Below are 23,992 nucleotides of genomic sequence, written 5' to 3' on the forward strand. Positions count from 1 at the left end.
CATTTATATCGAAGTAATCTTCAATGGCATCTTGCATCTCAGCCCGTAATACCTCATCCTGTATTGCGTGGTTAGGGAAGCGCCATTGGTGCTAAAAGCCCTCAAGGTGGGGGAACTGTAACTGCAGCTTCACCGGGGAATGGTCTGAATAGGTCCGAGGGAGGGACTCCACTTGCGAGCACCAACCGTATATGTCTGGCAAGAGCAGCCAGAAATCGATACTCGTCCATGTGTTGTATTGGCCTGAATAGGGTGTGAATTCTGTCGTGTTTGGATTCCGTTTACGCCATACGTCTAGTAGGGAGAACCGATCGCAGATCTCCAATAGTGTCCGCCGAGCTCAAGGTTTAGTGTCTTGTGCCCATTAGGTACCGTCTGTGATGGGGTCAGGGAGTATGTTAAAATCCCCGCCAATTATCAAAGTCTGCGGGTCAAGTTTATCGAGCTGTGATGACAGAGCATGAAAAAATTCTGGGGCATCTACATTAGGGGCATATATGCATGATAGTGTGATTTTCCTACCAAACAGGGTCCCAGTAGCTATCAAGTAGCATCCCTCGCAGTCTTGTTGACAGGAGCTTAAGCAGAATGGAACTGTGCTGCGTATCAAAATGGCTGTCCCCCGTGCATAGTTACTATAATTTGCAAAATATCTATTCGCCCCCACACAAGAGTGCACTTCGAGTGAAAATCTTGCAAGATACCGGCAGGAGCCTGGTTTGAGTAGAAACTGTTTGTGGGCGAGGAACTTTTTGTGCAAAACAGTCTCGTGCTGGTATCTCGCAAGTACTTTTGATGCAGGATGTAAATATGGGAATAAATTGCACCAAAATCACTTAAAGTGTAATTTCATGAAATTGTGCGTAAAGAGAAATTGAAGATTGTTGCCAGTTCCCCAGGTGTTATTAAAATTTTGCCTAGAATTATTCACAACCAATTTCCTATTTTTCATTACACCATTTTTTAAAGTGAAAGACAATGCAATGGATCATGTGATGGAAACAAAACAAGAACATAGAACACACACTAGATTTTATGGCCGATGGATAATGCTTTGGTTAACCATATTTAAAAAAAATATATATATTAATTAATTTTAATTGTATTAAAAAAATTGTATTAATTAATTTTATTTATATTATTTATTTTATTAATAATAATAATAATAATAATAATACAAATAATAGAAATAATAACTTCTAGTGGCTGAATTACCCAGTGTGAAACTGGAACATCTGGGATCAATTCCGGCATCTCTGCTTCACCAAGTTGTGTGGTTCTAGGCAAATAATTTGTCACTGAGCCTCATTTTTTGTTCATTATCGCGTATCAGGGAACCTTCATATAAGTGAATTCAGGGTAGAACCCTCTACTCTGAAAGATTATAGTGGGATGCGGACATTTCTTGGATATCTGAAGGATCCTCACCCAGGTAATTAATGGGATCCTAGCATATCCTAGATATTTTTGTAGGATCATCACCCACAGGTGTCACCTGTGGCATGCTTTATTGCCGGATCTTCACCCACTGCTCCTAGTGTGAGTGGGTGGGCTCCATGCAGTTTGTTCGCGGCCCAATTAACTAAGAAAGAAAAATTGTGTGAGAACTAAAAATGCCTTCTGAATCCTCTCCTTGTTTACTTCGGCATGGTTAAAAGCAACAAGATGAATCTGGGTATGATGACCTGTAACATCAGTGGGTCGACATGTTTCAGCCTTCTGTGTGCCTATAAGGGTCAGTAGGTTTTCTTCAGGACCAATATATATATTTAATTTCTACAAACTGTTGCATGGCATTACCAAAATCTAACTCATTATTACACATACAAGCATGAAGCATGCATGCAAAATACAGACCATTGCATACCTTTTCATCTGTATTATCTAGGAAGTTAGAAAAGAATATATAGTTTATACCTTCATAGGGGTCTTCTCTTGCCTCTTTTATAGCGTCACATCATGCTTTGTGTGTGCGTCAAGGCATGAACACATGTGAGATCTCCCCACTCCAGGTCACCAGGTATGGTGCTTCTGAAAATAGCAACTTGAAACAATTAAGTCCAGAGTATGCCCCATGTTATGTTTTGGCCCGGTGATGTTTGAGACAAGATTAAGGTCACGCAAGTGCTCCATTAGATGTCCAGCAGCAATATTATCAAGGACATCACATGTACATTAAAATCACCATGTATCGTAAAATTTGAATATCGCTGACACCAAGGCACAAGGGGATTTAGCAACAATTCATCAACATTTACAAAATAATCAGGGGGGACGATAAACCAGAGCCCCTGAAAAAGAAAAGTTGTCATAAACCTTGAGGGAGAAAACTAACCCCTCTACACTGCCTAGGCTTCCTAACTTAGTAATGAAGCCTTGATAGCATATGCAGAAAATCACAGATGCTCCTGCCTGAGCAGCCCTCTTGGTCTATGTGCAAGACGGAATATCCCTCAGTGATGGCAAGGGCTATGTCTGGCTCCGAGGAAGCACCAAGCCATGTTTCTGTGAGGAAGACGTTAATGCTCTGGAGGCTTCATATGTCCAACTTGTGCTTAGGAAAGGATCTCATATTTATTAGCCCAGCCCAGTTAAGGTCTTTTTTAGGAACTCCAATTGAAAATGCCCTACCAAATCAGCTATGAATCCCCGTTGTTGACTTCTCCCTACCACCTATTTGTATAATATTAAAATGAAGTTTTTCGCATATTAAAAAAAAAAATCAGATTGGCCAAAGGATCAAGGCGGCAGACACAGTCTTTATCACAGACTACTTTAGAAGTGCCTCCCTATCCCAGACAGCTCTTACCTGGCCCTGGGAGTAGGTAGAGACAGCATAGCTGGCGCTAGCTACGGTTTGAAAGTGAACGGGAACAGACCGCATTTTAGGAAGGCATTGCACCAACAGCTTACCTTCGTCTCCAACCATTGGAGCACTCAATAACCAAAGTAGCGTCTTTAGGTGAGACAGAAGCAAGAAAAAATGACGGCGATTACCCTGATAAGTAGTGCATGACTGACCTGTGAAACAGACACATCCTTTAAATCTATTCAGAGTTCGTTCAACTGAGCTTCTAGTGCCCCAGGTATTGCCCCAGTGAAACATTTTTCCCCTAACACAACCTCCTGTTAAAACTGATATTTAAACCAATCAACCTATAAATCAGCATGGATTAAAAAAAAACCAACATAAAAGTAAATGATTAAGGACCACACCATCACTATCCAAAATATCTTAAAAAACATAAAGTGGACGTAAAAAAAAAAATTGGGCTAAAGCAACCTACTGGCTGTGTGTCCACTGTGCAGACTGTATTTTATGGCAGGCATGGCACTAACAGCTCAGCTTGGTCTTCAACAACTAGAGCGCTCGCTAGCATAAAATGGAGTTTCTAAGTGGGGCCAAGGGAGCAAGAAAAAATGGTGCAGATTACCCAGATAAGTAGGGCAAGATTGGCAACTGAGCTTCCAGGTAGTGACCCCCTCCCCGATACAACCTCCGTGGATCCTGGGGTCTATGGTCCGATTTTTCTGCTGGATGGGGAAGGCAAAATCTATGGTATACTTTCTATCAACCGCAATCGGACTGGGCTGAAAACAACCAGAATCTATCCAACCTCCAAGAAAGGTTTAGGAAAAGAAGCTGAGATTCTACTTTACATGCATCAAGTAAAAGAAGATGAAAAAAAATCTACCCAGTTCATGGTATTCATAGAATTTTAAACACATATTTGACTCTGTCGACAGAACTCTCCTACGGTCCTCCCTGAAAGAGAAGGGATTACCAGAAAAAATCCAGACCAATAAACTTCATCATAAGAATACAGCTAGGGTCATGGGTATAGGGCAAAGGAGTCAAACAAGGCTGTGTTCATTCGCCACCTTTAGTTAACATTCATAAATGATGTAGGATAATCCTGTCTGAGTTGGGCCTGGACATACCAACAATGGGAGGTGAGAAAATCCCAAAAGAGATCACTTGGAATATGTACAGAAAAAATGCTGGAAAACTGGAGTGCGCTTGCGAATATGCCATTTAGAAATGAAATACTTCTATATTCTAGGAAAAATACATGGACCATATATAACCTTAAATAAAGAGAAATCTTTACATAAAATTCAGATTAGGAGTCCTACCAGTCTTAGCCTACACAAAAAGTAGTTTAATAATAAGGATTGCTCAGAACTTTGTAATTGTGAGCTGGAGGCCATGAGAACTTGAAACATAGTATGCTGTCATGCACAAAAACCTTGCTGACAAGGAAGCAATTACTGAGTACAAAGGGGGCATGACTTTAAGCTACCGGACCCATTAGACAATTTTTTACTCTTGCATTTTTATACTGTCTCGGCAAGGATTATAACTAGATCTGGATGTTTATAATCTGTACTTTTGATAATCTGCTTGAAAAATTTTGCAAGTGATTAAACACGTTAACATGTTTTAATTGACTATTTTACATGAATTGTTTTTTTAAATTATGTCGCTCTCTTCATTTTTCCTATTTTTTAGGTCCTTAATTGTGTGTATGTGTGTTGATCTCCTGCACAGAAGTAGCCTTCCAATGTAATTAAAATCTTACTTACGATGTACAGACTCCCGATGTAGGGATCGCACTGTACTGACTTTCGACGCTGTGCCCTAAAAGTAGTGGGGTACACCCTTATGAGGAGCTAATGACACTGGTTGAAGCGTGGAAAACTAAAAGTGACTCAAAAGGAGTTGTGAAAATCGGGGGAAATCATGTGTCCATCACCCAAAAGAAAGCACGCATAGACAGAGCAGAAACAATCTTCGGGAAACAAAATAAAACAGACCATGGCAGATGCTGTAGAGAAGTCATCCAATTGGCCAAACAGAATCTGAAATCAAATCAAATAAAGGGCAGAGCTTTCAACCCCACCTGCCCACAGAAAAATCTGTCAGGAACTATCACATACACCTTTGTGGCCCCAGAATTTCACCAGAGCCTGAATCCACCAGTAAGTGCAGGCAGATTCCGCAAGTAATGCCTATAGTGATGAGTGAGAACATTAGAAATTTAATTCAAGATAGGTGGAATATCATAATAACAATACCAAGACTGAAACACATTATCCACGGGAGGCCCTCAAGAAAAATAAAATCCTGTGGTTTGCGCAGCAAGTTGGGTCCCAAAATTGGTTGTACGCACAAAATCAGAAGGTCAAAGAGGGTCCATGTAGAAGGATGGAATTAATCAAAGACTACTGTGTCAATCATGGCTTTGGAAAGGGAAATTTGCCAGAGTCTGTGGAAAAATTCACACGTCCAATCCTCAACATGAACATCATTCCCTACCTTTGTGAGGGAATCCCGCCATTCCTGGGACTCTAGAACAGAGAAGCTAAGGTAAAAGGGGTTTCAACACTTTTCACCCAGTACCATAATGTCGAAAAAGTGGACATGTGTCTTAGGAGCACAAGATTGGACTCGCAGCTCTCTACTCTGCTCTCTGCTGCGCACACAAAATATCCACAACACAACTAAATTGAAAGAACATGTAAAAGAGATGGGGAAATTTTAAGCATAAGGCAAAATTACATAAGTGCCATTTCCTCTCCAGACACACGGCGGGGTACATTTTCACGTGTGGGAGATACAAGATAGACAAAACACTGCCATATTACACGTATGATACCTATGGTGAACTCGAGAAACAAAGTGATACTTTAAAAACATTCACTCAAATACTGCTATAATAGATTTAAGGAAAAACGCATGACATTAGTTGTGTAAGCACAAATATTTACATGAAAACATATTCTTTAGAGATACACGAGGTGACACAAAGCATCATACCTGCTCGGCTTCTAGAAGAAAACACCAAAACAGGAGATATTTAGACGTCTCTTCACAAACTAAATCTGGATTCTCCGACAAAAACCTCTGGCTATCAGTCCATCTATTCAGCATGCCTGGAAAATACAACACAACCATCCTAAATAAAGTATTGAAAAACACAAGGATTTAGAAAGGCTGCAAGTAGATAAAACTGCTAAGAGCAGACCAACGAAAAGGAACTCAAGACAGTCCAGTAAACGAAATTTAGAGAAACGTCGCATACACAGGTTTCTGTGATTCTTCAGTGGTATTTCTTAAAGCAGAAGTAACATTAAAAATTGAATAATCTGATCGTTTGCGGTAACAGTACCTCTATGATGGCTACATTACTCGTTCTCTGTAGACTTTTTCCTATTCTCAACGTACCATCTAGTGATGGACCAAAGCCTTGTGTCCTTGTATCCCACACATTGACATGCATCATTTGTGGTCACAAGTCCACCCCCTCATTAATTCCAATGTCTATAGCAGGAGACGTTGAATTTATTGTTTGACCAGTGGCTAAAGGTTTGGCAGAAGGATATTGAGAATGGGACAGCACTTATGAAACTTAGAATTAATGGTCTCAACTGCGATGACAAGTTTTACTAACCCTCATCTGGGCTCTCTCTCAGAGATTCACAATCTATGGGTAGATTTCATAGCAGAAAGGGAGTTGAGTATTAGCTAAGAAAAGTTACAAAGACTAGCAACGACTAGTTGAAAATGAATTCACAATATGTTTCTGTTTTATAGGAAAAGAAACTTGAGCACATTTATTTGCGATGCACGTTTTAAAAGCCTATAGTTGGCAACATAAAAATAATGTCAAATATATTTTTTAAATTGCTGTCTCTTCGATACCCCACCCTTCAGGTAACTACTTTACATTGGAACAGTAAACCCATCTCACCTGCCGATACTTGTAGATATAGGGCCTGATTACGAGTTTGGCGGTCTCACAGCGGGCTGCCACATCAGTGCCCCACTGCGAGACCGTTAAACCCGTAGTCAGACCGCCTGCCAGATTACAAGTTGAATCCTGGCGGTCAGTCCTAGTATGGTGGTCTCATGGCAGTGCCTTTCTAAGGCTCAAAGAAGAGCCGTTGAAAGGCAGTGCCGTGGGAGCGCCGAAGCAGGTTCTTGCACGGGAAGAAATGCACCATGTTATGCATTTCTTCCTGAGCAGGAACTGGGCGTGCTAACATTCAGGGGGGCACAACATGGGCACCCCTGCATGCACCCCTCTGCACAGAGGCAACAGGGGGCCATGTAAGGGTCCCCTGAGTTGCCTCACCCGTACCCATTCCATGGCAGGCTCACCGCTGGGGATAAGGTTGCCGAGCTTAGCGGTGCTAATTCGGCACCGCTAGCATATTGCAGTCTCAGACCGCTGGGCCACCGCAGTGGGATCGATGATCCTCGCAGTTGCAGTGGTCCTGTGGTGGTCCCACCACCGCACTAGAAATACAGCGGTTGGACCGCCAATGCAGCGGCGGGCGGACTGCCACCAAGTGTTTGGTGGTCGCATGGACTGCCGAACTCGTAAACAGGCCCATAGACTATCAATTGTCCAAACAATGTAGACCCTTGCAGTAATGAACATAATCAATTAAGTCCAGGTGTAAATATATAAACAGGTTCTTTAATCCAGGGAAGCACTCCTCAGTATATTACACAGAAAAAACTCATTTGCAAGAAGCATGAACTGAAAAGACCCTCAGCAGCGTAACTAAACTAAAAAACTTAAATGAACTTTAAGATTAATTTCTTGACATTTCCTGTAGATTTAAAGTAAATATTTGGCATCAGATTAGTTCACTGCAAGATCCTTTCAGGATACAACATATTCCCATAGCATGTAGATAGAATTTGTCACAATGTATCCCCTATCAGCATTGGAACAAGTTCTTGTTGAAAACCAATGCAGGCAACTGGAAGACGGCTTCTGTAGATGCCTAAGATGGCATCTGTGTTCTTGCAAGATTTCTTCCATCCGTTGCAAGGGTTGCGTGTGAACGGCCAGATATACTGTCTATAAACGGCTGATGCGCAGACTTTTGACTTATGTGCCAACGCTTAGCAGCTGTGGTACGGATGAGCTGTCGGTCACTCCTGATGGGCTGCTACATGGGTGCCTTGTTTCTCGCCAGGCACAGTTGGCACAGTTGCATCTTCTGCCTCAAGTGGCTCCCGGCTGTGCTACCCATAACAAGGAAACCATGAACCAGGCATAAATGCTGCAGGGCTCGTTTACTCGCTTGAGGCACAATTGTTAGCATGACATGGGCCCGTTTTTTATACTTTTTTGTCCTCTGGAAACGTGCTATGAACCGGACTTACTTTGGGTCTCTGTCTTCCTTCTGACACATCGAGATTCCCTTTACCACTACTCCTGAGTTCGTTTTCTGATCACCAGTCCCCCAGTGATAAAGTGCCCCAAGAGCCTAATCAGACCTTCGTGTATCTTATGTCATCTTCAGGAACATTTACGTCAGTTAAGTTTCCAAACTGGTGTGCTTCCTCACAAATATATCACATAGTGCCACAAACCTGTCCCCTTAGGTTCTCTTCATTTTTAGGCAGTTCCATGAAAGGATCCCTCCTTCTAGAGTCCAGGAACTGAGTATGATGGTTTTGATGATTTTGGAAAACAAGGCCACTTGTATTAGTCAAAAACAAAGAGGCTCAGCAGATCATATACCTCACCCTGCATACTCATGCCAAATTTACTCGGTAGGTACGCACATAAAGTCACCACCATGGTCGAGCAATGAACATGACCACATATATGTCTGGTCTAATATCTGGTGGCTCATGTGGATGCAACAGTAGCTGGTAAAGGTTGAGAAGGGAGCCCTCACCTGACTACAGGAAAAGATAACATCAAGTCACATCAGGCCTCCGAGAACCGAGGCAGAAGGCTGCCATGTTACTGAAGCAGAAAGGAAGAGAGGCAGGACAAGGCCAGGAATACCTTTTCTTCAAAACAACTAGATGTTACTACAAAGGGCTGGATCATTCTTACCTGTCTGTTAGAACCAAACTTAGAAAGAAGGGGAGGAACCTTCAACCGGGGAGCCATATATGCACAGCCATATATGCACAGCAGCAAACCTAAAAGGAACGGAGAGGCAGACAGACAAGCTAACTGACCACAATACCTTTCTCTCTTAACAGGGCCCTCAAACTGAACATGAATACCTCTAATAGGAATGTCACTGTGAAAATACCTTCCACATACCTCACTAAAAATGTGAGACCGGGGGCACTACATGAACAACATGGGTGCCCGGCCGCGCAGCGGGCGCACGCAGCAGGCGCGCCAAAGGCAAGATCGTCTGCACCCATCCACGCCAGTTTGTCGCCAGACGCCAGACATGCTGCCAATTTTGATAAAATGGGGTACACTTACACCCGGAATGAGATGTTTGCAATCAGGATGCAGGTGGACAGGTGCAAACAATCTGGTTTGGGTGGTCTAGAGGGTCCCTTTGGCAGCAAATGTTGTGGCTTCGTGTCTGTCATCCCGGCAACACTGAGCAGCCGCCAACCCCCCCATCTCTGAGTAATCACACAACCATTTTCCACCTAAACTGCCGCTCCCTAGCCAAACATTTTGCCAATGTTTTTGATCTCCTGGAAGCTGAGTCCCCCGAAGTCCTGTTTCTCACAGAGACCAAGCTCTCAGAGGACATGGTTGATGAGCAGGTGCTCGCACTCCCGGAAGGCTATAAGATACATACCCTCAACAGGGAAACGCGAGGTGGGGTTATTGCGGTCATTCTTAAAACCGACTACCTTTGCACCTTTATAAAGCAACCCGTTGCCGGTTGCGAATGTGCCCGCTTTAAAATCACCCTTAATCCCTACGACACTATGACAGGCTTACTAATCTACCGACCTCCGGGTCCCTCAAAAGTCTTCAGGGAAGCTCTTAGCAAGACAGTCAGTTCCTTGGTGGTCAATGCCTCTAATTTTACAGTCACAGGTGATCTTAATCTGCATCTGGATAACCACTCTGACTCCGAAGTGACACATTTTTTGACCGATCTTGCGGCTTGTCAGCTTGATCAACGAGTCTCAGGTCCAACGCATTCAGCTGGCCACCTGTTGGACCCAGTTTTTACTAATATACCTTCCCTTACTGTCCGACCCCTGTCCCGATGGGTTGGTCGGATCATTATCTGGTCCCCATGTCCATTCAGGGCATCACGACTGCGAGTAACTTAGATAAAACGCTTTCTCTCAAACACCCCTGGTATAAACTGAATTGGGACCAATTCCAAATCCACCTCTCCGCTACCTCCCCTGCTTTACCGGCTGACCCTAATAAGGCTAACTCGGTCTTCACCAACTGGATTAGCCAGCCCTTGGATAGCCTGATTCCAGCTAAGCTGTCCATGAATCGTCAATCTAAATCCAATCCATGGTACAACACTAAATTAGCTGCTCTGCGTAAATTCTGTAAAAAGCTGGAGAGAATCTGGAGAAGGGATTATGATCTGACCTCTAAGGATCACTACCGGGTCGCCGTAAGGAGATACCACAGGGCAATCCAAGTTGAGCGTGCAGCATTTTATGCTGAGCAAATCAAGAGAGTACTAACCCGGCGTAGAGTATCTTCTCGATAGTCTCAGGCCTTAAAACTCAGAAAGACGCTGTAGGTCCACTGATCAGGAAGGTAGAAGACTTTTATAAATGCTTCCCTATGGTCCAACTCAGCCCCCTTAAGGCATCTCGCCATTAGCCCAATGGTACACTAGAGGCTTTTTCCTCTATTCCTCCGGATCGTTTACTCACCCTTTGTTCCAAAATCAAGTCGGGCTCTCCAGCCGATCTACTGAAGCCCGACCAATTTCGGAAAATTCTACCCACTATCCTACATCCTTTAGAATAGGTGATCAATAGGTCACGGAGCACAGCGGTCGTGCCTACAGCTTGGATACAGGCCAGGGTGATACCGCTGCTCAAAAAACCTTCCTTAGACCCAAAAAAGCCAGAAAACCTTCGGCCAATCTCCCTGCTACCTTGGGCCGGAAAGATCAAGGAGGCTATGTAAACTCCCTCCTCACGGAACACCTAAACTCCAACAACAGGCTTGACCCTTCCCAAAATGGTTTTCGCCCTGGCCACAGCACAGAGTCAGTGCTCTTGGCTGTCTCAGAACATCTCTGGACAGCTTTAGACGCTGGGCAGACGTCGGCACTGATCCTTCTGGATCTCAGTGCCGCGTTTGACACCGTTTCCCACGCCATCCTGCTGCGTCGCCTGGAGGAGACTGGATTCATTGGCTCAGCCTGGAAGTGGTTGGCCTCATTCCTTGTGGATAGGATGTTTCAGGTAATAGCTCCATCCTTTACATCTGGCATCCTTCCCATCAGGCAAGGGGTACCACAGAGCTCTTCCCTGAGTGCTCTGCTTTTTAATCTTTACGTACAACCCCTGGCCATAGTAGCCAAGAGCAGAGGGCTGACCATGGTCTCCTATGCCGATGACACACAGTTGGTGGTGGCTCTCTCGAGCGACTCCAAGCAGGACGCTATTAAATTTCAAAGTGATCTTGCGGCAGTCGCCGAGTGGATGACCGCCAACTGTCTCCAACTGAATGCCAACAAGTCGGAGGTGTTGTTGGTGGGAAAGGACCATGGCCTATGGAATGAGCTCTGGTGGCCCAAGAGCCTAGGCACTGCGCCCGCCCCCAAGCAGGCAGTGAAGAACTTAGAGGTCTGGATGGATGCTTCGCTCAACTTCCAGACTCAAACTAAAAAGGTGTCAGGAACCTGCTTTGGATTGTTGCGAGGACTCAAACCCATCTTGGGCTTCTTTGATGCCCCTACCAGGCAGATCATCATACAGGCCCTGATTATGTCAAGACTTGACTACACCAGCTCACTGTATCTGGGTGTGAACAAGTGAGAAATACAGAGGCTACAGAGAGTCCAGAATGCGGCCGCAAGATCTCGCCTCGGTCTGCGTAGAGCCTGCTCAGTGACTAGCGCCATTCGCTGTCTCCACTGGCTGCCTGTGGCTAGGCGAATTGAGTTTAAGGCCCTCTGTATAGCCTTTAAAGTCCTGAAACTTGCATCTCCGAATATCTTGACCAACTTACTTCTACCCTATGTTCCCTCCCGCCAGCTTCGCTCCATGGGACAACACCTGGTGGTGGTCCCACGAGTCAGGAGGGTTCGTGTCGGAGATCGTTCTTTTTGGAACAGAACAGCCATCCTTTGGAACTCGTTGCCGGCCCACATTTGGGGGCTTATTACCTCAAATTCAGGAAAGCCATGAAAACCTCTCTCTTTCCCTCTCAGTAGGTCTCCCTGGGCCCTCTCCGATCCTGGTCACCTCATTGCTGTTCAGCGCCGGGAAACCCCTTTTCTGGGGCAGCTGCTGCGCTTTATAAAACCCACTAACATAACATAACAGAAGTGGGTTGCTAGTACCATAAAGATCTTCCACCTATAACAATAAGAATGGTAGCACAATCCGGAGTTTGCTGGCAATGTGTGTTACACACATACCTGTGTTTAGATTGAATAGAGAATGGGCTGCAAACCTTCAACTGGATATCACACATGCAATGCAGGTAACAATACTCCCCTTAGTCATGTAACCCTGCTAACCCTTGCAGCAAGAGGGTACAATAATCCAAAAGTTGCACACAAGAAAAAATGAAGTGTGTTGCAATGGGCGCAGACAGAAAAAAACGCTGACTACTGAATAACTGTTGCATCATGTTATAAGCTAGACAAACAACAATATTTCATGTAATAAGAAATGTGTTCTTTTACAGAATTCAACAAGTATCAATAGATAAGATTTTGAATACTTCAAAACACAATTAATGAAGCAGAGAGGCACATTAACAAGTAACCCAAATCTTTACTGCTATATAAAAAGTGCTCAGTGCTCGTGAGTGTTCACACAGTGATAAATGAATAATAATGCAGTGTGTACATAAATGAAATGAGCAAAGGAACCCAAGGAGTATATAATCTATGTTCCTTAACATCTATTCAATTATCGGTCCCATCAATACATACCATCATATAGGCTCCACTGGCCCTTTACGTCGACAAAGTTTCGACCCTACCCTTCTAATGAGTCATTATCAGGACTGTTAAAATTCCCATGGAGCAAGCGGCTCCAATAAGTACTGTACACTAGTGATATCTGCAATGAATTTGCCTCCCACAACTTTCACGAGCATGTCCACTCGGATAATCAAGACTACCACAGACTTTCTGAGCAGCTAAACGTAACACTAGAGTCATTAAGAGAGGGGGAAGTCCAGTGGCTATAGTTTGTGCCATCTATTTGGTCACCCAATGAAAACCCAGAAGATACGATCCAAGTGGGAGGCTGAAGCAAAGAGGGAGGTCCTCAGATCATGGAAGTGATGGAGTACACAACTATACCTAAAAAAGGTACAGACAGCGCAGTTTCAATTTATAAATAGATTCTATAAGACACTCACTATTAATCACAAAATATACCCCGATGTTTGCATTGATGCAATTTTGGAGGGGCTGACTTTATTCCTGTGATCTGGTGCTGCCGGCAGACTGGAAGCAGGTAGTCTCCGAGTTACAGAGATCAATGGTTTCCATAAAATATTACTCCCTAGAAGAATGCCTTTTGGGATTCTACCCGAAACCGGAAAGAAATGAAAATGCAATTTAAAATTGAGACCCAGTGGGGGATGGTGTGACCAGCCAATGTCCAAGATGGCTAACTTGCTGTGGAGCTCTAGCTTCTGTGCTCTGAAATCCTTCAGCCAGTGGATGGGACGACATAGCCTCTTTGACCAGTAGAGGCTTGCGGAACCTGAAGCATGGGTGCCTTAACATTCATCGGCAGGGGCGGATTGCCTGATGTAATCTGGGCATGAAATAGCTCTGAAATAACCACCAGCATGTGGACGAGACAACAGCTGAAAGGACAAATACATACAACATGATTGAAAAGTGTCCGGTAGTGGCTACATAGACCTCTTTAACAACCAGTGAGAACAAATGTGACCATGGGGCCTAGGCTCTGCTAGTAACTGCTAGGGAATATGGGAAGGCCAGGAAGTGCCAACAGAAACTGAACTATCTTATAGAGGGTGGTGAGAGCCCCCTGTAGGATAGTTCAGAGGGAGTGGGACCCTATCCTCTACCAATGCACATAACTACAAAACATCTGCAACTGACAACACCACTATCTCTTGCAAGAATGGGAAAACTGATGTGAGACATAGCAAGCTATCCTTCAAGCAGAGAATAGCTGTGGGGTCACTTTCTACAACTTCTTCCCACCCAGGGAACAGGGCGCTAAAAATCTGGATGAGCCAGTCGAAATGGACATTTAGGCAATTCTTATTGATATAAAGTCAAGTTTTTGCGCTATAGGCTCTAAAACTGACCACCGCCCAGCATGCATGGACCTGTTAAGGGATCAATTTAACAAGCAGTGATGGCATCAATGAAGCTGACTGAGCATAAAATCTCAGACCACGAAGAACCATCCCAGAACTAACAAGCTTTATTGTTCAAATGGAAAATGACTTGGCATGGATTGTGGCAAAGAATAAGAATATCAATCGTGCAGGAACAATGTTGGCATAGTTGGGCTCCCAGAATCCAGTGACTTTGGCAAACCTGACACCTTTGTTGAAACCAAGTTGCCGGGTTATTATGCTTAAAGTTGGTGTGATCAGTGTGGGTGAAGGCTGATTTCAAGTTAAGAGTATTCAGGAAGATGTACTGTGATTTGTTTTAGGCCAGAAGCATTACCAGTGAGCCACAATAAGTGGATATTCACAGTGACATAGCATCTACGGACGAGCAGTGGAGGTAGGGAAATGTAAGCACCTAAAGTAATGACATGAAATATTAGGGGGTAAGGCAACCCAAAGATAGAAGATTCTGGCACACCTTATAGACAAGGTGTGGAAATGGAAAGGTCACAAGAAATCTATTTGGGGGCAGGACCGCTCACTCCTTGTGAGAAGTTGGCCTGATATATGCTGTCCACTAGTTATAGTGGGCACCTTGTATCAGTCCAAACAACCCCTTATTGGTTATAGGTTAAAGACAACCTTTATTGAAAGCTATCCTAGAATTAGCTATGGAGAGCAGCCTTCAGGCTAAGTCTTGAAGGAATGTAAAGCAGCTTGTTTTACCAATCTATAATCTCTTGAGTCACTAAATGAAAGATATCCACACCAGGTGTATATACATAAAATATATGTATTTATTACTAAACACACCCTCCTAGTCTCTTTATGAGACTAGAGGTCAAAACACATAAGTTACACTTCAATAATCACAGTAAAATAGCACAAATACACGTCAGGCCCTAGGGGCGAGCCAAACCACATACTAAAATAGTGGTATAAGAACCACGATTTAACTAGACGCAAGGCCTAGAGCCTGTAGAATTGCTGGGACCACAAGGAACCACCCAAGGTACTGACACAGGGGACCCACGGGGGCCGTGTGCAGTGTGTGAACAAAGCCGCAAGCTCCCGTTAGCTTCTATGGGGAAAATCGCGGTTAGATTTTTAAAGATTAGGGACACTTAGAAATGAGTCAGGACCAAACCCTTTTGGACTTAGGAAGTTCTAGGGCTAGCACCCACGGGAGCACAAGAGTACTCGTGCTACCTCACCCAGGGAAGCCGGGTGCATAGGTGTCTTTTGGTGTCGGGTCGCGTCGTAGATTTCAATGGGAGCTGGCGAAGAAGTACTGCTGCCGTGAAGATGCGAAGTGTCCGAAGAGATCCAAGTGTGGATCGAAGATGAGAAGAACCTGAAAGCAGAGGGGACAGAGTAGGAGTCACTAGCCAGTGACCAGGAAGGCGAGGAGCAGATGCCCACCGATGTCGGGTGATTTCAGGTGAAAGAGGTGAAGCTTGACTCTTCAGCCACGAGGACCAGGATGCGTCGAGGACGACCTGGAGCTGGATTCGAGCTATCCCACGAAGGATGTCGAGTGCTGCAGCGTCAGTGCCCGGATTGGACACAACAAGTCTTGGCAACAGCAACCCACGCAGAAACGAGAAAGATGCTTCGGTGCAGACCAGCAAGGTCTGTGGGACTCACCACTTGGTAGGGAGTCGGGGCACGTCTGGAGCAACCAGGAAAGCCCAAGGAAATACAAAGTTACCCCCTCAGGGACCCACCAGTCAACGGACCAGGGATCGCGAAGGGACCTCGAGACGAAACACAAAATGGCAGCCCACTGGTCACTCGGAATGACCAGGCTGACAATCTTCGGTGGATTCAATGCTCGAGGTGGGGGCTACAAGTCAGCCCAAGCACGACTTCAGGAGACGTCGAGAAGTCAATGCACTTGCAAAATTGCACGGTGGTCAGGAGTTCCGGTTCCACGCTACTCACGAGGGCTGCGGGTCTCAGCTTTGCTGGGGACTAGGGTCGGCCTCTGAGATGTCTGGAAATCCTCTTCCTGTGCTGCAAATACTTCAGAGTCCGTCAGGAGCTTCGATGATGCAGACCGGCAAATTGCTTCGTTGGTGCCTGCCAAGCAGGGGAGTCACTCCTTGACCCCAAGGGAGATTTCTTCAGTCCTCTGGTCTTGAGCAGAGCGTCGAAGGTCCAGGATTCAGCTTCAGAGTTTCGTTCAGGGTAATCTAAAGTCCTAAGGACTGGGGTCCCATACTTATACTAAGGTAGGGGGTTGGACATACTCTGGGGACCCACCTATGGGAGGGTTTGGAAAGAGGGGTACCTACACCCATTTCCTTTGTCCAGTTTCGTGCCTGAGCAGGGGCTGGAAGCCCCTAAACCGGTTTGAGCTGGACTATGCACAGGGACACCAAATGTGCCCCTAGTGCAGGACTTCAAAGCACTCAGAGAGTGCTTCCACCGAGCCCCAATACACATAAGCCTGTCTGGGAGGTGACAGGAGACCTATTGTCCAGGCCTCCGCTGCCGGAGTTTCGGTCAGCAGCAGAAGGCCAGACCCGTGTCTTTGGCTGCAGCATCCATTTTATGATGCCAGGGCTCTATTAAGTTTCTACCGGGTATACCAGTGCTGTCATGTCTCTCCCTCTAGAAGGGTGGGATCATACTCCCACACCAGTTACTGGTGTGGGGGTAGGATTCCAAGGTGTTTGACACCAAACACGACATGTTTCCGTGCAGCCCGTCCAAAGTTAGCATTTACTGTTTGGTTATAATGCACTTAAAAGTATATGGTCAGGCTGCACTACTGAAAAACCCCGGAGGAGAGATTCTGAAGGCTGCAGAGAGGCTCCGCTCAAGCCTGGGCACCTCCTCACATATAACCAAGCACCCTGCCTTCAGGATTGATAAGGCCTGCCATAGGGGTGACTGATAGGTTTGTATGTGCAGTATATGGTGAGATATAGTGAACCTATATCTCAGTAAGGGGTGCATGCACCACCTTACTCAGGCTGCAGTAGCAGACCTGTGGTGTCATTTTGGGTGGCTTTCCAGGGGTGGCATAATACATGCTTCAACCCCTGGTAGGCCTCTGGGGTACCTATGCCCTGGGTACATATACCATATACTAGGGACTTATAAGGGCACCTCAGATCCAATCTGTAATGTACCTAAATTACATGGAATCATTTGAGAGAGGAAGCAGCTAGGCTGGGGCCCTGAAGAGCAGGGTCCCAGCCAGACTAGAGTCGAAAAACAGTGAAACACCAGCAAAAAGTGGAGGTAAACTTGTGAAGCAGATCCTACTCTCCTACACTCCTTCACCCCAGGCTGTGAGGCAGAACAGATATTGTGCCTTCATCAGCAAATACTCTAGCAGTGTGGCTGTATTGGTGAAGAGGCATCTCTGCCTTAAACGATTCTACATGCACACTTCTGCTCACGGTAGGCTTTTTATATGATGGGAACACTTCAGAGTACCCGGTTACTCTGATAAACATGTACACTCCTTGTGTAGACATTCTGGAGTTTTTTAAGAACTGAGCAGTGGACTTAAGGTCAGCTAAAGCACTCACACTGTTGTGTTCCTATGGTCAAGAAAGAAGTTGGATAATATCCTATATCCTGTGTCCATCACTCTGTATACACTTTCTGCCCATAAAGTGCTCCCCACAACGGGGAAAGATTCATACAAAAACAGAGACCAGAGTTGCACCACATATGAATGATAGAACAATGTTAACACATGAATGTTTCGTAACTAATAACAATCATTCTTGAATAGGCCAGTGATATTCTTTGTTAATTAATGCTTCATATAGAAGTTTATAAAAGACCAGCCAACACATTTCGTCCAATAGAAAATGGACTTCTTCAGGGCAGAAATTCACTGGCATCAGTTAATTCCAGTCATATCCTCATACTAGTGAGAAATGCATCCTATATGTGAGCCATTTCCAAAGCGGTATCTGTAGTGTGTTTAAAGGATGCACACTTTATGGACAGGGTTTTCAAGTAGCCATCCAAATGTCGGGCTCGAAAAATCAAACAAGCATTTCATTAGGGGAATATCCACCCTATGTTGGGCACTTTGATGGGTGCCGGGATATCGAGATAGCTAAGAATTGCCTCCGAAGTTCGGCATCCGAAAAGAGCGGCATAGGGTGGATCTCAATATTCTCTATAGAGTCCATTATCCCAGATCCACAAGGACACATAGCCATAGTTTGGACATGGACAGGTTGAGGGATGTATGAAGGGAAAGAGGGGTGAGAATAGAGTATATTCTAACTATTTCATGATATATGACATGCACTCATGTATAGAAGCTGAGACATGCCTGTGGATTGTTGACATTGAATATTTGCCACGGACATTGCCAGATCACTCCCAGTTATGCTTAGGTTAGAGATCCCTGAACCACTGTGACAAGAACATGTGCGAGACTTCCCCATGGGGGCATATTTTTTTAAAAAAAACATTCGGTCTGTTAAGCAATTTTCAATAGTATGGGAGATATTTAATGTCTACATTAGAGGCTTTAAGATTGGTAAGTACAAGAAACTGGATTATTATTATTATTTGAGGTGGTTTACCAACCACCTCATGGAGTAATCACAACTGATTTTTGATGTCACTTTAATGAGACATTTTTAATTTTAACCTAAATCACTGACTGGTACTGCACAACACAAGTCCTGGATCCCACATCTGAAAACCAATGTAAGAAATTGTGTTATAATTAGAGGTTGGGTGTCTGCCCAACTCAAGGAATAATCACAATCCTAGTCAGGTTGAACTATCAAAGTTACTAAATTAACCTGATCTCAACCCCCTGGTAGCAATGGCACCGAGCAGACAGGCTTAACTTAGGGCAATGAGTAAAGTATTTATGCAGTATAAAATCAAAATGCAAATCAATAAAAATCCCAAACCAAATTAGAAAAATAGAGTAAAATTTAAAAAACAAAAATCCAATAATGGAACTGGAGATATGAATCTTGAAAAAAATGTTTTAAGTAGGAATAGTGCCAAGAAGCATAAAGTGCCATGATAGTCAATAGCCAAGGTAGACTGGAAACGTAGACACTATTGGACATCGACTGTGATGGAGCGTGGGTCGGATGCACAAACTAGGTTTGCCCTGGTAAAAGATTTTACCTTGTGACTTTAGTGCTTTAAGTTCTAGTCTATCACAAGAGTATACTTCTATAGGTCACTCAAAACCTCATGGGGGCACTTAGAGACTCACAGGGTGTCAGACACAGGTCAAACAGCAGGGTCCCCTCCAGGTCCCGATAACATTGATCAGCTGGGTAGATGTCTCTTGTAGTTTTTTTGTGTCCTGTAGCTTGAACAGGAGGTCCACCTTATGATACCCCTGGGGTTCACAAGTTTGTCCTGCGTAGAAGAGAGGAAATCAAGTTCTTCACTGCTCTTCTCTTCTCAGATTGTAGCTAGCACGTTCAGTTCACTTTTGATCTTCCTCAGGCCCAGGAGTGTTCTGAAGTGGGTGCCTGGAGGTGCCAAATTTAGGCCTGGCATGTGCTGGTGTGTGAGAATGACTCCTGGGAAAGCCCTAACCAATGGGGTAAAGCTCCAGGGGCCAACCCTATTCACTGTGGACATTTTCAAAATGATGAACATCGTCAGCCACACTTAACTTGGTCTCTGAGGGCTAGATGTGTGTGGGGGTGTACTATGGTAATGTACTTTAACTTCTAACACTACAACCCAGTTTGAGGCGGTCCTTGTACTCTCAATGGGCCCTGAGATGGACGTCTGGTAAAACAAAGGTAGGGTTTTCCAGAAAATAGACCGTGGATACACAAGAATTATTTTGGCATCTTGGCTCCCTTCCTTTCTCAGTGTTATATATAAACTTAGCAGACCTGTTGAGCAGGATTTGACATTCCAGCAGGATTTGACAATGTAATGTAAAAAAGGATGCTCACAGCCCAGTCTGCATATTTTGTCAGGTTTAGAGGAGTGATGTCTGCCCATTGCACTTATTCAACTGCTAAATACTGGCTGGCAGAAGTGGAAGAGCAAATGCAACTTTTTGATATATTTGTTTATTGCTATTTTATACCATTTAAATGCAGCACAACAAAAGTAGCAAATGCTAATTTCGCTTCCAGGAACACCAGGCAGGGAAAAGTTGCCTTTCTAAAAGTTATTTTTCCTTAATATTTATGAAAAATCCGACTTCATCACTGAATTGGATTTTTAATAACTAGTAAAAATAATTGTTTAATTATCAAGATATAATGAACAAGTTACTTACCTTCGGTAACGATGTATCCGTAAGAGACATTAGTAGTTATAGATTCCTTACCTTAGAATTACTCCCAGGCGTCAGACTGGATCTGGAGAATTATTTTCTTAGCAGCACCCCTGCGCGTCGGTAGGTGACGTCGGTCGACTCCGTGTTCGTTGTTGGCGTCGTGGTCGCCAGGATGACAATGCAGTGTCTACTAAGACGGCGCCCCTGCACACGGACGTCAGTCCTGACACGACTTTCCACGCCAGAAGTGCAGAGCCATGCAAGACACTGACCACCTGGGCACATAACTAGGGCCCTTTAAAGGAGTCCCTATCCCTAGAAGTCAGTACGCAGAACTGGGAGGATTGGTGGGGCGGTAAGGAATCTATAACTACTAATGTCTCTTACAGATACATTCTTAGCAAAGGTAACTTGTTCATCTGAAAGAGACAGTAGTCATAGATTCCTTAGCTTAGAATAGATACCCCAGCAATGCCAACGCCTGAGGTCGGTCTGCGAACCAAGTTCACACCAGAAAGCCCTGGAGAACAGAACATCCGAAAAAGCCATCTCTCCAGACTTGGCTGTCCAGGCAGTAATGCTTGGTTAACGTTGTGCAAGGATGCCCGCGTGGCTGCCTGACAGATGTCAATTGAGGAAACTCCACGTCCCAAAGCAGTAGTGGCTGCCGTCGCCCTGGTAGAGTGGGCGCGCTGTCCTACTGGAGGTTCCTTTTTAGCCAAAGAATAATAGATCTTGATGCATAGGAAAACCCATCTAGAGATGGTACGCTTGTGCACTGCCCTACCCTTTTTGGGGCCCACATAACCCACGAAGAGTTGATCGTCCACCCGGAAATCTTTAGTGCGGTCAAGGTAGAAGGACAGTGCACGTTTTGTGTCCCGACGGTGGAATCTCTCCTCCTCTTTGGAATTGTGCGGAGGTGGGAAGAAGGTGGGCAACATTATGGTCTGACCTATGTGGAAAGAGGTAACCACTTTGGGCAGAAAAGAGGGCCAAGTGCGAAGAACTATTTGTCCAGATGAACAGCCAGAAAGGGAGGTTTGAAAGATATACCTGAAGCTCACTCACCCTGCGAGCAGAGGTGATGGCCAGCAAGAAAGCAATCTTCAAAGTAAGGAGACGAAGAGGACAATTATGTAGCGGCTCAAAGAGAGCACACATAAAATAAGTGAGGACAAGATTCAAGTCCCACTGGGGCATTACGAAAGGAGAAGGAGGAAAGAGATTAGTAATGCCCTTCAGAAATCGGTTAACAATCGGGGACTTGAAAAGAGAAGGCTGATCAGGAAGGCGAAGAAAGGCCTAAATGGTCGACAGATAGCCTTTAAGAGTGCCCAGAGCAGAGCCCTGCTGGGCCAAAGAAAGAATGAAGAGGAGAACCTCTGAAAGAGGGGCAGAAAGGGGATCCACAGCCTTTGCTGTACACCATGCCAAGATGACATTACAGACTTTGGGAGGAAGGTCGAAAGCTGTCAACTGTCGCCGCTCAATCTCCACGCAGGGAGGTGGAGGCTGGACAGGTTCGGGTGGAGGACTGTCCCCTGCTGCCGCGACAGAAGATCTTCCCGAAGAGGCAGTCTGATCAGAGGATCGATGGCCATGCTCAAGAGCTCGGGGTACCAGACTCTTCGTGTCAAGTCCGGAGCCACAGGAATTACTCTGATCTCCGCCGATCCCATGTGGCCGCCCCGTCCTAGGAGTGACTCATCTGTCACCACTGTGAACTCTGGTTGGGGAAGGGAGAGGGATCTGCCGTTGGCCCAATCCTGGTTCGTTAGCCACTACTGCAATTGACTTGCAGCCCCCTCCGAGATCTGGACGACATCGGAAAGATTGCCCTGATGCTGCGCCCACAGGAACTTCACGTCCCACTGCAGAGCCCGCATATGCCATCTGGCATGATCTACCAGCAGGATGCAGGAGGACATGAGGCCCAGTAGCCTCAGAGTCATTCTCACCAAAATCCGGGAGAGAGGCTGAAACACTGGTATCATAGCCCAAATATCCCGGACCCGCTGCTCGGGAGGATAGACCCGAAACTGAGCTGCATCTTGAACTGCTCCGATGAAAAGAAGCTTCAGAGAGGGAATCAGGTGTGACTTCGGCACGTTGATAGTGAACCCCATCGAATGAAGGAGGTCCGCCGTAGTCTGGAGGGGGGGAGACGACAGCCTGGGGCGAGCCCGCCTTCAACAGCCAGTCGTCGGGATAGGGGGAAGACTGGAACCCCTGATCTGCGCTGATGAGCTGCGACCACTGCCATCACTTTTGTGAACACCCGAGGGGGCACTGGTAGGACCAAAGGGGAGCACGTAAACTGAAAATACTTGCGGCCGACCGTGAACCGCAGGTAGCACCGGGGATGTGAAAATAAGCATCTTGCAAGTCCAACGCTACCATCCAGTCTCCATGGTCGAGGGCAGATAGGACCTGAGACAAGGTAAACATTTTAAACTTCTCCTTCTGGAGGAAGTGGACCTGTGGCTCTGGGTGGAACCTGGTGAGGCACCCCTACCGTAGCCCCGAAAGGGGCGAAAGGCAGACTGCAAGGGGCGAGAAGTGACTGCAAGGCCCAAGGATCTGGCCGTAGCCCTAGAGTCCTTGAAACGCTAGAGCTGGTTGTCCGCCTTGTCGCCAAAAAGGCAACGGCCATCAAAGGGCATGTCCAAAAGGGTAGATTGGACATCCCCAGAGAAGCCAGAGATCCTCAACCAGGCGTATCGCCTCAGGGCTACTGACATGGAAACTGTTCTACCCATTGAGTCGGCGGTATCTAGCCCACACCGGGTGGTGAACTTTGCTGCTTCTCGACCCTCAGCAACAGCTCGGGTGAGCACGGCCCGGGCCTCCTCCGGGCACTGTGGCAGCACTTGGCAACCGTGTCCCACAGCGTGTGTGCATAACGGCCCAAGAGACACGCGGTGTTTACCAACCGCAGTGCTAAGTTTGGCAGAAGAAATCATCTTCTTCCCAAGATGGTCCAGCTTCTTGGTTTCCCTATCTTGGGGAGCTGTAGGGAATGCGCTTCCGTTTGATGATGAGGCTTGGACCACCAAGCTCTCAGGGGCATGCTGGGCTTGGACCAAGTGCCCAGTAGGATGTCAGTAAGGGCCTCAGTGAAAGGCAGTAGGAGCTCTGAAGAGGCTGCTGCCGGTTGAAGTACCTCAGTCAGGAGGTTGTCCTAACAGCCACCGTAGGAAGCTCAAGGCCCAAGGCCTCAGCCGCCCTACGCAACACCACAGCGTAGGAGGCTCCCTCCACCACAGCCACGGTAGGGGGAGAAAGCATACCAAGGTCTGGAGAGGTATCCAGACAACTGGCATCACCCAACTCCGCTCTTCAGTTCGGCTCTTCAAGCTGGTCTGCTAGAGGGTCAACAGACCCCTCTCAGTCCTCCTTTAACTTCCTCTGGCTGCCAGTCTGGGTGAAGACTAACGCCAGGAAAGAA

General features: G+C 45.7%; 1 protein-coding gene across 2 annotated transcripts in view; it reads right to left on the reverse strand.

Moving 5' to 3' along the window:
• Positions 1-23,992, reverse strand: part of CDC37L1 (cell division cycle 37 like 1, HSP90 cochaperone) — a 260,540-nt gene that overhangs the window by 109,637 nt on the left and 126,911 nt on the right. For both annotated transcript variants that reach the window (XM_085632929.1, XM_085632930.1), the window contains exon 4: positions 5,822-5,937. In XM_085632929.1, the coding sequence (XP_085489055.1) occupies positions 5,822-5,937 (116 nt within the window). The remainder of the gene's footprint in view (positions 1-5,821; positions 5,938-23,992) is intronic.

This window comes from Triturus cristatus, chromosome 2_1 (genome assembly GCF_964204655.1).
Source record: "Triturus cristatus chromosome 2_1, aTriCri1.1, whole genome shotgun sequence".
Lineage (NCBI taxonomy): Eukaryota > Metazoa > Chordata > Amphibia > Caudata > Salamandridae > Triturus > Triturus cristatus.